This window comes from Anolis sagrei, chromosome 6, assembly GCF_037176765.1.
Source record: "Anolis sagrei isolate rAnoSag1 chromosome 6, rAnoSag1.mat, whole genome shotgun sequence".
In the NCBI taxonomy this organism is placed as follows: Eukaryota; Metazoa; Chordata; class Lepidosauria; order Squamata; family Dactyloidae; genus Anolis; species Anolis sagrei.
In genome coordinates, this window is record NC_090026.1 from 9,638,665 (window position 1) to 9,654,852 (window position 16,188).

Genomic DNA, 16,188 nt, shown 5'->3' on the forward strand with positions numbered 1-16,188 from the left:
TCCAGATTTTGTTACATAGCGTTATTAATCCATATTGATTCCACTTTCTGCCATGACACCTACATTTATTTATTTATTATTTATTTACTGTACTAGCCGTACCCTGCCACGTGTTGCTGTGGCCCACTTTGGTGGTCATGGGGATTCTGTGTGGGAAGTTTGGCCCAATTCTATTGTTGGTGGGGTTCAGAATGCTCTGTGATTCTAGGTGAACTATAAATCCCAGGAACTGCAACTCCCAAATGTCAAGATTTTATTTTCCCCAAACTCCACCAGTGTTCACATTTGGGCATATTGAGTATTTGTGTAGAGTTTGGTCCAGGTCCATCATTGTTTGTGTCCACAGTGTTCTCCGGTTGTAGGTGAACTACAACTCCCAAACTCAACATCAATGCCCACCAAACCCTTCTAGTGTTTTCTGTTGATCATGGGAGTCCTGTGTGCCAGGTTTGATTCAATTCCATCATTGGTTGAGTTCAGAATGCTCTTTGATTGTAAGTAAACTATAAATCCCAGGAACTACAACTCCCAAATGACAAAATCTTTTTTTAGTGAAGGACATGGATTGGCATAGCTATTAAATTCCCTCTGAAGAAATTCTGCCAAGAAAGCCTCGTGATATGGGGCCATAGGTCAGAAATGTCTGAAGACATTCAACAATTCTATGTGCTGGCTGAACTGCTGACCTGAAGGTCGGCAGTTCGAATCCACGAGATGGGGTGAGCTCCTATCTGTCAGCTCCAGCTTCTCATGCGGGGACACAGGTGTCCCCTGGGTATCATCTCTGCAGACGGCCAATTCCCTCACACCAGAAGGTGTCTTGTGTCCAAATTTGGTGTCGATTCGTCCAGTGGTTTTTGAGTTCTGTTAATCCCACAAACGAACATTACATTTTTATTTATATAGATTTGTATACCGCCTTTCTCAGCCAATCGGCGACTCAAGGCGGTTTCCAACAAATCAGTACATATAAAAACATAATACAGGTTAAAACATTAAACAATATAAAACACCACAAAAGCAATAAAAACAACATCATTAGCATCTCATTATTATCAAGCATTGCCCAGTTCCATTGTCAAATCGTTCAATTTCCTATATTAGCCACTCTGCATTTGTAAACGCTTGCTCGAACAGCCATGTTTTAACTTGCCTCCGAAATGTTAAGAGGGAGGGAGCAGATCTAATCTGTTCCATAGCTGAGGGGCCACCACTGAGAAGGCCCTGTCTCTCATCCCCGCCAAACGTACTTGAGATGAAGGCGGGACCGAGAGCAGGGCCTCTCCAGACAATCTTAGAGTCCTTGATGGTTCGTAAAGGGAGACACGTTCGGACAGGTAAGTTTGTGCAGAGAAGGCAAAAGACCTTGTAAAACTGCAACTCCCAAGATCCCATAGTATAGAGCCAGGGCAGTTGACATGGCATCGAACTGCATTAATTCTACAGTGTAGATGCGCTTTTGGCCTTTCCCACTTTTCTATTTTTAGAAATTCATCTCTGTTGCCACTCCTGCCCTCTGTGGCACCCATCCAAGAACACAGTTCAGTTGAGTGAAGGGGGAATATTTAAAGCTTTCGGTGGTTTTCCTTTGTCACGGGTGAGCAAGATGTTACCTATGCCTTACCTGACTGTACTTGTTTGTTTTTATTCTTCTATGTGCTGTTAACGTTCAGTGCAGAGTTTTGGCTGTGGGCGTAAGAGATGTTTAAGTACACAAGACTCATACCTGGGAAAACCTTTCCCTTCCAGGATAGAGCAGAACACCCACGCTCTTGAAACCCAGTCCTTCACAATTAGGAGGAGCTCTAGTTTCTCAATGCCAAGATGCCCTCTCAGTAGGCTTCTTGGATGCACGCCCACGCTCTTGAAACCCAGTCCTTCACAATTAGGAGGAGCTCTAGTTTCTCAATGCCAAGATGCCCTCTCAGTAGGCTTCTTGGATGCATGGCATTCTTAAACATAAGAACAACAGCCAATGTGCATCTGCTATGTAGAATTACTTAGTTACTTAGGCGATCCCTCGTTGTCCGAGTGGGATAATCTTCCAAGATCAGTGTACTGGCAGTGGATCCGTAGGTGACTTTGGAGCCCTATTTTCGACCTGCACGTTCTCCTGCAGTGAGCGCATTGGTTTTCAGGTGGAAGACGGTCCCGGTCGGCGTTGGCTTGATGTGCCTTCCTCTTGGCACATTTCTCTCTTTTGCCCTCCATTCGTGCCTCTTCTGCAGCACTGCTGGTCACAGCTGACCTCCAGCTGGAGTGCTCAAGGGCCAGGGCTTCCCAGTTCTCAGTGTCTATGCCACAGAGTTTCTAAGGTTGGCTTTGAGCCCATCTTTAAATCTCTTTTCCTGTCCACCAACATTCTGTTTTCCATTATTGAGTTTGGAGTAGAACAACTGCTTTGGGAGATGGTGGTTGGACAATGTGGCCGGGCCAGCAGAGTTGATGGCGGAGTATCATCGCTTCAATGCTGGTGGTCTTTGCTTCTTCCAGCATGCTGACATTTGTCTGCTTGTCTTCTCAAGAGATTTGCAGGATTTTTTGGAGGCAGCGCTGATGGAATCATTCCAGGAGTTGCATGTGATATCTGTAGAGTGTCTACGTCTTGCAGGCATATAGCATGGTTGGGAGGACAATAGCTTTATAAACAAGCACCTTGGTATCTCTACGGATGTCCCGGTCCTCAAACACTCTGCTTCATTCAGAAAAATGCTGCTCTCGCAGAGCTCAGGCGGTGTTGTATTTCATTGTCAATGTTGACTTTTCTGCAGAGGTAGCTGCCAAGGTAGTGGAAATGGTCAACATTTTCTAATGTGACACCATTAAGCTGTATTTCTGGCATTGAAGAGGGAATGGGTGATGACTGCTGGAAGAGCACTCTGTTTTTCTCGATGTTCAATGACAGGCCGAGCTTCTCGTATGCTTCTGCAAAGGTGTTTAGAGGAGCTTGTAGGTTTTCCTCTGAATGTGCACAGATGACGTTGTCATCAGCATATTGGAGTTCTATAACAGATGTTGTTGTAACCTTGGTTTTGGCTTTCAGTCTGCTGAGGTTAAACAGCTTGCCATCTGTCCAATAGATGATTTTCACTACAGTGGGAAGCTTCCCATCAACAATATGAAGTATCATAGCAATGAAGATGAAAAATAAGGTTGGGGCAATAACACATCCCTGTTAGAACCTGATTCCACCTTAAATGGGTCACTTTGGGAGCCATTGCTGTCCAAGACTGTTGCCATCTTGTCATCATGTAGAATTAGTACAGTTTGATACCACTTTACCTGCCATGGGTCAATGGAATCATGGAAGTTGTAGTTTAGTGAGGCACCAACACTCTTTGGTCAAAAAACTTATTGACTTTGGAAAATTACAGCTTTCAGAATACCATAACATTGAGGCATTGTTGTTAAAGCGGCGTCAAACTGCATTAATTCTACAGTGTAGCTGCATCCCTAATGCTCTTCACCTGCTCAGGCCTTGGCAAGCATCCAACCTTGGCCAGCTAATGGCAAAAACCTTGCCAAAAATCAAAGCAATGAGGTCCCTTTGGAAGCGAAACCAGGACTGTTTAGGCTGAAATCCAATTTAAACAGCCTTATCAGGAAGGAAGTCTCTAATGAGTTTAGTGGGGCTTTAGGTTTTAGGCTTAGTGTACTGTGCGGATATTAGACGATTTCAATTGACTGTATGTCATTAGGTTTCTGGACCTAAATACCCTAAAGGCACCAGATCCTGTCTGATCTTGGAAGCGAAGCAGGGTCAGCTCGACTTTGTATTTGGATGGGAGATCTGCCAATGAACGCCAGGTGCTGGAGGCCATATTTCAAAGGAAGGAACTGGCAAGAAGTATTCCTAGCCCAAGAAAACCTTACAAAACTCATAGGGTTGCCATAAGTCTACAGGTGGCTCAAAGGCATATATATATATATATATATATATATATATATATATATATCTAGCTAATCAACTATGTATACATTTAGTGACATAGTTTCTCAGAGATGTTAAGATTCTGGCAAACCTAGAAGGCAAAGATGCTGTACAAAAGTGAAGCAACCGAATTTCTGTCTGAGACTTGTAGTTTCGGCACCATCTCTCTTTGATGGTCAGTGCCAAAGACCATATAAACTACAATTCCCATTATCCTACAGCATCCAGCCTCCTTTACCAAAGAGTGTGCTGGTGCCTCCCCAAGTTACAACTTGTAGGATTCCATAGCCTGGGGCTATAGCAGTTAAAGTGCTGTCAAACTGCATTAATTCGACAGTGTGGATGTGCCCTTGGAGCTTTTCTGATGTCAAATACCATCTGTGTATCATCTCTGAAAAATGTTGCATGTGGGGTCAAGGCATACTCCCCTCCCTCCCTTCCTTTATGCTTGCTTGCTTTTCCGCCTCTCTCCTCCCTTCCTTATTTCCTTCCTTCCTGGCTTTATTCTTTCTCTCCTTCTCTCTTCCTCCTCCCCTTCTTTCTCTTCCTATCTTCCTTCCTCCCTCTCCTTCATTCTGTTTCCAACCTTCCTTTTGTTTCTCCTTCTTTCTTAATTTCTTTTCTCCTTCCTCTTTCCTTCCTTCTGTCTTTCCTCCTTTGTCTTTCTTTCTTCTTCCTTCCTTGTTTCCTCCTTCCTCCCTTCTTTATTTTTCCATATTTTCTTCCTTCTTCCTTTCCTCCTTCCTCCCTTCTTTGTCTTTCCGTCTATCTTCTCCCCTTCCTATTTTTTTCTATTTTAGTTCCCTCCTCCCTTCTGTCTTTCCTCCTTCCTCTGTCCTTCCTTCTTTCTTTCCTCCCTTCCTTCTTTTACTTTCTATCTTCTTCCTTCCCTCCTTTCTATTTTCTTCCTTCCTTCCTTGTCTTTCCTTCTATCTTCTTTCCTTCCCTTATCCTTCTATTTTCTTTCCATCCTCCCTTCCTTGTCTTTCCTTCTATCTTCCATTCCCCTTCTTTCTCTTTTATTTATTTCCTTTTCTCCTTCCTCCGTTGTCTTTCCTTCCATCTTCCTTCTTTCCTGTCCTTCTATTTTGTTTCCATCCATCCTTCCTTCTTTCTTTTCACCTTCCTCCCTTCTTTGTCTTTCCTTTGATCTTCTTCCTTCCTTCCTTCTTTCCTCCCTCCCTTGTCTTTCTTCTATCTTCTTCCTTCCCCTTCTTTCTATTTTCTTTATTTCTTTCCTCCTTCCTCCCTTGTCTTTCCTTCTGTCTTCTTTCCTGTCCTTCTATTTTGTTTCCACCCTTCTTTCTTTTCTCCTTCCTCCTTTCTTTGTCTTTCCTTCTATCTTCTTCCTCCCTCCCTTCTTTCTTTCCTCTCCCTTCTTTGTCTTTCTTTCTTTTTCCTTCCCCCTTTTTCTATTTTCTTTCTTTCTATCTATCTTCCTTCCTTCCTTCCTTCCCCTTTCTTTCTATTATTTCTTTCCTTCCTTGTCTTTCCTTCTATCTTCTTTCCTGTCCTATTTTCTCTCTCTCCCTCTTTCCTTCTGTCTTGCTTTCCTCCTCCTTCCCTTCCTTGTCTTTTCTTCCCTTTCTTCTTTCTTCCCCCCTCTTTCCTTCGTCCCATCTTGTCTCCTTCCTTTTCTCTCCTTCTTTCCTGTCCTTCTATTTTCTTTCCATCCTTCTTTCTTTTCTCCTTCCTCCCTTCTTTGTCTTTCTTTCTATCTTCTTCTTCCTCCCTCCTTCTTTTTCTTTCTTTTTTCCTTCCCCCCTCTTTCTATTTTCTTTCTTTCGTTCTATCTTCCTTCCCCTTTCTTTCTATAATTTCTTTCCTTCCTTGTCTTTCCTTCTATCATCCTTCCTGTCCTATTTTCTCTCTCTCCCTTTTTCCTTCTGTCTTGTTTTCTTCTTCCCTTCCTTGTCTTTTCTTCGTTTTCTTCTTTCTTCCGCCCTCTTTCCTTCGTCCCATCTTGTCTTCTTTCTTTCTATCATTCTATTTTTCTTTCTTCCTTCCCCTTTCTTTCCATTTTATGTCTTTCCTTCTATCTTCCTTCCTGTCCTTCTATTTTCTCTCTCCCCCTCTTTCCTTCTGTCTTGCTTTCCTCCTTCTTCCCTTCCTTGTCTTTTCTTCCCTTTCTTCTTTCTTCCGCCCTCCCTCTTTCCTTCGTCCCATCTTGTCTCCTTCCTTTTCTCTCCTTCTTTCCTGTCCTTCTATTTTGTTTCCATCCTACTTTCATTTCTCCTTCCTCCCTTCTTTGGCTTTCTTTCTTTCTATCTTCTTCTTCCTCCCTCCCTCCTTCTTTTTCTTTCTTTTTTCCTCCCTCCCCTCTTTCTATTTTCTTTCTATCGTTCTATTTTAATTCCTTCCTTCCCCTTTCTTTCTATTTTATGTCTTTCCTTCTATCTTCCTTCCTGTCCTTCTCTTTTCTTTCCCTCCCTCTTTCCTTCTGTCCTGCTTTCCTCTTTCTTTCCTTCCTTGTCTTTTCTTCCCTTTCTTCTTTCTTCCCCCGTCTTTCCTTCGTCCCATCTTGTCTCCTTCCTTTCCTCCTCTCCCTCTCTCTCCTCCTTTCTGCCTCTCCCCCTTCCTTGCCCCCTCCTCTATCCCCTCCTCCTCCTCCTTCCGTTTTCCAGGAGGAGCTTGGCCCTTCCTCCCCTCCTTCTTGGGCTTTGGGCTCCTTCCTCTCCCCGCAGAACCTTCTCTCTAATTGGAGCCAGACCCCGCGCCCCACCACGTCTCCACTTCGCGAGGGAGAAGGAGAAGCGCCCGAGAGCCAGGAAGGGCCAGGCTGGGCCAGGGAAGGCAGACGACCCACCGCAGGCGCCCCCTCCTCGCGTGGCTCTCGCCCCCAAAGAAAGAAAGAGAGAGAGAAAGAAAGAAAGAGAGAGACCCCCGAAGCATGCCTCTTTGGCCGGCCCTCCTGCGCCTCTTGCCCCTGGCCCTGGCCCTGGGCGCCCTCTTGCCCCAAGGCTTCTCCTCCTCCTCCTCTTCCTCCCGCTTCAGCCCCGAGGTGAGTCCGGGCTCTGTGCCCCCAACCAGCCATTCCCACGCGAGATTTCCTTCCCCCCTCTTTGCCTCTTTCTCCTCTTGCTCCCAGGACCTGTTGCTCCCTTGCATCCCTTGCATCCCTCATCTGGTGGGACTTCTTCCAGGGGATCCTTCCCTTCTTCACTCCCAGCAAAGAAATGTGAGACTTTGGCACCCCTTCTCCTCTCACTCCTCCACTCCAAAACTTTTCCATTCCCTTCTTTCTTCTCCTCTCTAGCTCTCTCTGTGTTTTCCTCCCTTTTCTTCCAATCTCCCTCCCTTTCCTTCATTTCCATTGCCTTGTCCTCTGCCAGCAGGGCTTTCTCCTTCCCTTTTTCCATGCCTCTCTCTTTCTCTCTCCCTCAAATTGAGTTCCTTTCTTTGCTTTGCTTGTCTCCACTTGCCTGGTGCAGAGCTGGCTCCTTTCTATGCTTTGCTGCCTTCTTCCCTGCATTTAATCCAGTTGCTGCAAACTTGGCAACTTTTCCTTCTCTAATGGATCAAACCATTTTTTTGAATCTGTGTTGCTGTGAGTTTTCCAAACTGTATGGCCATCTTCCAGAAGCATTCTCTCCTGACATTTCGCCCACCTCTGTGGCAAAGTTGTTGAGGTCTGTTGGAAACTAGATTTTTTTTCATGTCTGGAGCAACTTGAGATAACAACAAGTCGCTTCTGGTGTGAGAGAATTGGCCGTCTGCAAGGACGTTGCCCAGGAGACATTGCCCGGATATTTTACTGTCCTATGAGAGGCTTCTCTCATGTCCCTGCATGAGAAGCTGGAGCTAACAGATGGGAGTTCAACTCGCTCCTCAGATTTGAAACTCTGGAGCAACTTGAGAAACTACAATTCGTTTCTGCTGTCAGAGAATTGGCTGTCTGCAAGGACGTTACCCAGGGGACATAGCCCAGATATTTTACCATCCTAAGGGAGGCTTCTGTCATGTCCCCACATGAGAAGCTGGAGCTTACAGGTGGGAGCTCACCTCGCTCCTCAGATTCAAAACTCTGGGGCAACTTGAGAAACTACAATTCGTTTCTGCTGTCAGAGAATTGGCTGTCTGCAAGGACGTTACCCAGGGGACATAGCCCAGATATTTTACCATCCTAAGGGAGGCTTCTGTCATGTCCCCACATGAGAAGCTGGAGCTTACAGGTGGGAGCTCACCTCGCTCCTCAGATTCAAAACTCTGGAGCAACTTGAGAAACTACAATTCGTTTCTGCTGTCAGAGAATTGGCTGTCTGCAAGGACGTTACCCAGGGGACATAGCGCAGATATTTTACCATCCCAAGGGAGGCTTCTCTCATGTCCCCACATGAGAAGCTGGAGCTGACAGGCAGGAGCTCACCCCACTCTCCAGATTCGAACCGCCAACTTTTCAGTCAGCAGTCCTGCCGGCACAAGAGTTTAACCCATTGCAGCACCCGGGACTCCTCGGCAAGTGAAAAGACATGAGACAATCAGGGCCAGTTAGTACCTCCCAGGGGACATTGCCTGGATATTTTACTATCCTGTAGGAGGCTTCTCTCATGTCCCCACATGAGAAGCTGGAGTTGACATGTGGGAGCTCACCCCGCTCCTCAGATTCGAACCGCTAACCATTTGGTCAACAGTCCTGCCGGCACAAAGGTTTAATCAGTTGCACTACCGGGGACTCCTCTGTGAGTGAAAAGACATGAGACAATCAGGACCAGCTAATGCCTCTCAACAAAGGATTTCTCCAGGCAGGAATCAGCCAGGCTTTGAAGCTGTAAGGCTTTTCAATGCAAATCAAGGTGATTAATTGAAACATTCACACATACCTCCAGCAGACAAAAGAGTATTTTACTCCCACTCAGGACCTTCTACAGATATATAAACCTTACTTGCCTAGTTTCCAGCAGACCTCAGCAACCTCTGAGGATGCCTGCCATAGATGTGGGTGAAACATCAGGAGAGAATGCTTCTGGAACATGGCTATACAGCCTGGAAAACTTTCAGCAACCCAGTGATTCCAGTCATGAAAGACTTTGACAACACTATTGTTGATCCATCAGGTGCCATCTTATCCTAACCTTTTGCTTTTTATTTCTCTTTAGTCCAGACATGGGCAAACTTCAGCCCTCCAGGTGAAGTTTGGACTCCAATTCCCACAATTCCTAACAGCCAGGAGACTTCAGCTCCTGGCTGTTAGGAATTGTGGTAATTCGCGTCCAAAACACCTGGAGGGCCAAAGTTTGCTCATGCCTGCTTTAGTCTCGTCACTTTCCATATCTCATATTTTCCTCCAAATTGAACCCTCTCATCCTTACTTCCTATATTCTATCTTCTCAAGATCTTGATGGTATATCTGTCTGTAGATGTAGTCTTTCTTCCCTCCTTCTTTCCTAACTTAATCCATTTTCATATTGGTGTGAAGGCTTTCATGGTTGGAATCACTGCATTGCTGTGAATTTTCCGGGCTGTATGGCCATGTTCCAGAAGCATTCTCTCCTGATGTTTCGCCCACATCTATGGCAAGCATCCTCAGAGTTTGTGAGGTTTGTTGGGATCTAGGCAAATGAGGTTTATACATCCGTGGAATAATGTCCAGGGTGGGAGAAAGAACTCTTGCCTGCTTGAGGCAAGTGTGAATGTTGCAATTGGCCACCTTGATTAGCATTGAATAGCCTTTCAGCTTCAAGGTCTGGCTGCTTCCTGCTTGGGAGAATCCTTTGTTGTTCAACAGAAAGAAGAAAACAATGAATATGAACAAAATCTGGTAATCTACCAGTATTTAAAAAACCTCAAAAATCAGGACAATAAATAGATAACACCACTCGGAAAAAAGAGGAATTCCAAACATGAGTCAATCAGGGCCAGCTAATACCTCCCAGCAAAGGATTCCCCCAGGCAGTAGGCAGCCAGATTTGAAGCTGAAAGGCTATTGGGCACCAGTACTACAAAATCTCTATAATCAGGACAGTCAATAAAGAACAACACTCAGAAAACAGAGGAATTCCAGACATGAATTAATCAGGACCAGCTAAAACCTCCCAGGAAAGGATTCGCCCAGGCAGTAGACAGCCAGTATTGAAGCTGATAGTCTATTGGGTACCAGTATTATAAAAAACTATAATCAGGACAGTCAATAAAAACAACACTCAGAAAACTGAGGAATTCCAGACACGAATCAGTCAGAGCCAGCTAATACCTCCCAGCAAAGGATTCCCCCAGGCAGTAGGCAGCCAGACTTGAAGCTGAAAGGCTATTCATTGCTAATGAAGGTAGCCAATTACAACATTCACACTTGCCTCAAGCAGGGAAGAGATCTTTCTCCCACCCTGTACATTATTTCACAGATATATAAGGCCCACTTGCCTAGTTTCCACAACCTCTGAGGATGCCTGCCTTAGATGCAGGCGAAACGTCAGGAAATAATGCTTCTGGAACATGGCCAGGCAGCCCAGAAAACTCACAGCAACCCATTTTCATATTCCTCTTTCTGTTTTTAGTTTTTGGCTCAACGCCCCTTTGTGGAATCCAACACATTCCCCTCCTGCTTTGCCTTTCTGCCAAACTTCCCATCACCTTTGCTCCTATTCCTTGATTTACATTCCTTTTTCCATCTGGTCAATCCATCGACTTCTCCTCCTTTGCTCCTTCTTCTACTATCCTTTCTTTCTTTCTCTCTCTCTCCCTTTTCTTGGATGTGTTCTGCAGCTGGATGGAACACTGGTGTTTTCTGTGCCAAGGCATTTTCTGTTCCATTCCTTCCTTTGCCAACCTTTCCCATTCCCTTACTAAGTAGAGCTTATGTGCTCCAATTTGGGATGACCATTTCTTTGGCTCTCACCCTTTCTTTCTTTTCTGTTCTAGCAGGAAAAAGGGACTTTGAACTCCAACTCCCACCATTCCTAACAGCCTCAGTCCCTTTCCTTTCCCCCCTCAGCCGCTTAAGCGGCTGAGGGGGAAAAGGAAGGGGCCTGAGGCTGTTAGGAATGGTGGGAGTTGAAGTCCAAACACCTGGAGGGAGGGCCAAAGTTGGCCCATGCCTGCTTTATATTATCTCACTATCTTTTATTCTGTTCTGTTTGGAACGATGTCATCACTTCAGACTTTCTGCTCTTCTGCTTATCTGCTTTTCGATATCCTTTTGGTTCTTTTAGCTGTGTGTGAGTTTTAAAATTGTGTTTATTTACTTGAGTTTTTGGAGTGGGATTTGTATCTTTTGATGGCAACATTCTCAAACTCTCAATAAAACAGTAGCTGTTCTTTTCTACGACTTTCTTCTTATTTATGTTTATCTTGCAAATAATGATAGATCTCCATATTTTTCCTCTTCCTGGATCTTTCTCCAAATGTAGATTCTTGCCCTGAGATCCTTTCTTTTGCCTTTGTTCTAAACCCTTCTTTCCTTCCCTCCTATAAAGTATTATTATTATTATTATTATTATTATTATTATTATTATCCCTCCCCTCTTCCCTCCCTCCTATAAAGTATTATAATTATCCCTTCCCTCCCTCCCTCCCTCCCTCCCTCCCTTCCTTCCTTCTTTCCTATAATTATTATTATCCCTTCCTTCCCTTCCCCTTCCTTCCTTCCTAGAAAGTATTACTATTATTCCTTCCTTCCTTCCTTCCTTCCTTCCTTCCTTCCTTCCTTCCTTCCTTCCTATAAAGTATTTTTATTATCCCTTCCTTCCCTTCCCCTTCCTTCCTTCGTAGAAAGTATTACTATTATTCCTTCCTTCCTTCCTTCCTTCCTTCCTTCCTTCCTTCCTTCCTTCCTATAAAGTATTATTATACCTTCCTTCCTTCCTTCCTTCCTTCCTTCTTTCCTTCCTTCCTTCAAAGTATTATTCCTTCTTTCCTATAAATTATAATTATTATTCCTTCTATTCTTCCATCTTTCCTTCCTTCCTTCCTTCCTTCCTTCCTTCCTTCCTTCCTTCCTTCCTAGTATTATTATTCCTTCCTTCTTTCCTATTAATTATAATTATTATTCCTTCTATCCTTCCATCTTTCCTTCCATCTTTCCTTCCATCTTCCCTTCCTTCCTTCCCTCCCTCCCTCCCTCCCTCCCTCCCTCCCTCCCTCCCTCCCTCCCTCCTTCCTTCCTTCCTTCCTTCCTTCCTTCCTTCCTTCCTTCCTTCCTTCCTTGTATGATTCCTTCCTGTCTATTTTCTTTCAGTCTGACTCATGCCCTAGCCTTATCTTTCTATCCATCCATCATAACTTTGACAGATGTTTGGAAGAGAGATACTGTATATGGTGCTTGTTCGGTGAGAGGAAAAGATTTGCGCCTCAGGGCATGTCACTACTGTTGCCTCTTTCAAGATGCACATTTAACTGCAAATCCTATTGAGCAAAATAAGATGTATTTCAAAGTTGACATGTTTACACGTGTGTCTATATTATAGATTTAATGCATTTTGACATCATTTGAACCGCCATGTCTCAATACTATGGAATCATGGAGCTGTAGTTTTAAAGGCTTTAGGCTTTTCTTCCAAAGAGTGCCAAAGTTTCATCAAACTGCAAATCCCAGGATTCCATAGCATTGAGCCATGGCAATTAAAGTGATTTCAAACTGCAATAATTTCACAGTGTAGATTTAGCCAAGGGCTGTTCTGTGTTTCTCTCCATCATGCCTAACCATCTTTTCTGTCCAACCACGTCTTTTCCATCAGCTATGTTCCATCTTCCATGGAACAACCAATTAGATGTGGTCCCATCCCATCAACCTCTTTCCTCTTGATTTCCTTCAAGTTCCCATTTAGTTGGATGTATTTGTGTCTACTCCTCCATCTCTCCAACTTCTGATAAATATTGCTTCCCCTTATGCAATCATTCTTGAAGGACAAAAACAAACCACCTTGGTTGTCTTCCAGCTTTTCCTCAGTTGTTATTATTGCATTCTCTCTTTCTCCCTCTCTTCAGCTTTTCTTGCCTGGTCCAAGAATCTCTTCTTTTGCTACTGTGGAAAGTTTTGCAATCACAAAAATAAAAGGGAAAAGTTGGAAAGGGGGCAAAGATTTTAGCCTGCATAAATAGGAGTGTAGTGCCTAGATCCAGAGAAGTCGTGCTATCCTTCTATTCCGCCTTGGTCAGACCACACCTGGAATCACACTGTGTCCAATTCTGGGCACCACAATTGAAGGGAGATGTTGACAAGCTGGAATGTGTCCAGAAATGAGTGACTAAAATTATCAAGATTCTGAAGAACAAGCCCTATGAGGAGTGGCTTAAAGAGCTGGCTGTGTTTAGCCTGCAGAAGAGAAGGCTGAAAGGAGACATGATGAGGGCCATGTATCAAGATGTGAGGCAAAGTCATAGGGAGGAGGGAGCAAGCTTGTTTTCTGCTGCCCTGGAGACTAGGACACAGAACAATGCTTCAAACTACAGGAAAGGAGATTCCACCTGAACATTAGGAATAACTTCCTGACTGTGAGAGCTGTTCAGCAGTGGAACTCTCTGCCCTGGAGTGTAATGAAGGCTCCTTCTTTGGAGGCTTTTAAGCAGAGGCTGGATGGCCATCTTCCGGGGGTGCTTTGAATGTGATTTTCTTGCTTCTTGGCAGAATAGGGTTGGACTGGATGGCCCACGAGGTCTCTTCCAACTTTATGATTCTATGAATGTGAACCAATACAACTTGGTTTGGGAGGCATAAATAAATCCAAGGTTTTGGATTGCCACAAATATAGTCTTGGGGTCTTCATTTGGTTTTGGGGTGCATTTGCCCCATCTGTGATCCAGGAGGGGGTGAGACAGTACCAAAGAAACCTCTTGCAGCCTGTATTGTCGAAGGCTTTCATGGCCAGAATCACTGGGTTGTTGTAGGTTTGTTTGGGCTATATGGCCATGGTCTAGAGGCATTCTCTCCTGACGTTTCGCCTGCATCTATGGCAAGCATCCTCAGAGGTAGTGGGGCCTGTTGGAACTAGGAAATAGTGTTTATATATCTGTGGAATGACCAGGGTGAGACAAAGGACTCTTGTCTGCTGGAGCTAGGTGTGAATGTTTCAACTGACCACCTTGATTAGCATATAATAGCTTGACAGTGCCTAGAGCAAACTTTTGTTGAGAGGTGATTAGATGTCCTTGCTTGTTTCCTCTCTGTTGTTGTGCTGTTGTAATTTTAGAGTTTTTTAATACTGGTAGCCAGATTTTGTTCTCTTGCAGCCAGTTTCTTTGTGGAAGAAAGAACAAATGCAAGTTGGAAAACTTGGAAGGAGAGGGCAGTGAATGAAGGAACCTGGCAGGAAGAGGGCAGCTTTTCATGTGGGTGTTCCCTCGCTTTCTTTTCAATTGGAAAAGAGAGGGAAGGAAATGGTCCCAGCAACCAAAAAGCAGAGCAAGGAACAGTTGTGGGAAGTGGCGGCACCCAGCTCCACAAAGCAAAGGATGGCGGTTGTGACCTTAGGTCTGGAAAGGGATGACCGAACGAGGAAAGTTGCAGCGAATGCCAGAAATGGGAATGTGGCAGAGGAGAGACAAAAGGGAGCCTTGTCCTCCTTCTTGAGGAATGCCCATTCGGACAGGACGGAGGCCCCAAGATTTCACTCGAGGAAAGGCTCTGGCCTGGGATGAAACAAGAGGAGGGCAGGACCGCTAACTGTATATCCGAGCCCTGCGTGGGCGAGGGCTTGTTTGTGTCTCTTTCTCTTCCAAGGGATATTTTTGAGCCCTCATGCATGAGACAAGGCAGCATTTTTAGCCACGAGTTTATCTGAGCAAAGGATCGGACCTGGAGGTTGGGAAGAGAGCCGAGAGCGGAATACGAGCGGGGGCACAGGACCCTTTTTTTATACTTGGCACTGGCGAAAATGGCAAGCGAGGAGTCACGGGGAAAATAGGAAGGCAAGAAATAGCCAGTGACTCTTGAGACTGTCAGACTTAGTGTCCCCTTGGGTGCACCCACACCACTCTTTCCCAAACTTTGGCCCTCCAGATATTTTGGATTTCAGCTCCAGGAGGCTCTAACCCAGTCTTGGGAAATATTTGGTCCTCCAGGTGTTTTGGCTGTTACAAATTGTGGGAGTTGAAGTCCAAAACACCTGGATGACCAAAGTTTGCCCATGCCTACTCTAACCATTGGTGAAATTGGCTGCTGAAAGTTGAAACCCAAAAGCCCTGGAGTTTGAGAATTACTTATCTAAATGAGTACCTTAAAAACAAAAGAACCAATGAACGAAATCACACCAAATGTGGCAACAAAACGTCTCACTACACAAGGAGTGACCATCACTCAAAAAATATACGATTTTGTCATTTGGGAGTTGAAGTTGCTGGGATTTATAGTTCACTTATAATCAAAGAGCACTCTGAACTCCACCAACGATGGAATTGAACCAAACTTGGCACACAGGACTCCCATGACCAGCAGAAAATACTGAAAGGGTTTGGTGGGCATTGACCTTGAATTTTGGAGTTGTAGTTCACCTACATCCAGAGAGCACTGTGGACTCAAACAATGATGGATCTGGACCAAACTTGGCATGAATACTCAATACGCCCAAATATAAACACAGATGGAGTTTGGGGAAAATAGACATTGCCATTTGGGAGATGTAGTTACTGGGATTTATAGTTCACCTACAATCAAAAAGCATTCTGAACCCCACTAACAACAGAATTGGGACAAACCTCCCACACAGAACTCCCATGACCAACAGAAAATACTTAAGGCCATCCAGTCCAACTCCCTTCACCAGGGCAAGAAAACATAATCAAAGCCCTCCTGACAAAGAGCCATCCAGTCATAGATATATAAAGAGAGAGATGACACACACACACAGATATAGTTTCATAGATTTGAAAGGCACCCCTAAACAAAGACAATTCTATGTTGCATGCTCCGGAGTAGGCCAGCCAGACAATCTCTACATCAACGCAAACATAAAGAAATTAAATATATATTAGAAACGAACACTTTCTCATTACTTTATTTTCCAGATCACCAGACTGGGTCACAGCAACGCGTGGCAGGGGAAAGCTAGTACTGTATAAATAATGCAGTTTGATCCCCCATTAATTGCCATGGCTCAATGCTATGGAATCCCGGGAGTTGTAGCTTTCTCTGCCAAAGTACTGATCCCTCAAAAAACTACAATTCCCAGGATTGCATAGCATTGAATTAAGGCATTTAATGTGCTGTCAAAATGAGCTATTTCTACAGTGCACCCTTTGACACTCGGGCCTACTAACCCCGCTTTTAGTATCAGAGCCAGCTAACACCACCCAACAAAGAATTCCTCCAGGCAGAGAGCAGCCAGGCT

The 16,188-nt window shown here is 44.6% G+C and overlaps 1 protein-coding gene across 1 annotated transcript in view; it reads left to right on the forward strand.

The window, feature by feature from the left end:
• Window positions 1–6,558: 6,558 nt before the first annotated feature.
• The window catches only part of MMP14 (matrix metallopeptidase 14), a 38,925-nt gene continuing 29,295 nt past the window's right edge, over window positions 6,559–16,188 (forward strand). Inside the window, exon 1 of the mRNA XM_060780048.2 lies at window positions 6,559–6,932. Coding sequence (XP_060636031.2) covers window positions 6,822–6,932 — 111 coding nt within the window. The 5' untranslated portion in view covers window positions 6,559–6,821. The remainder of the gene's footprint in view (window positions 6,933–16,188) is intronic.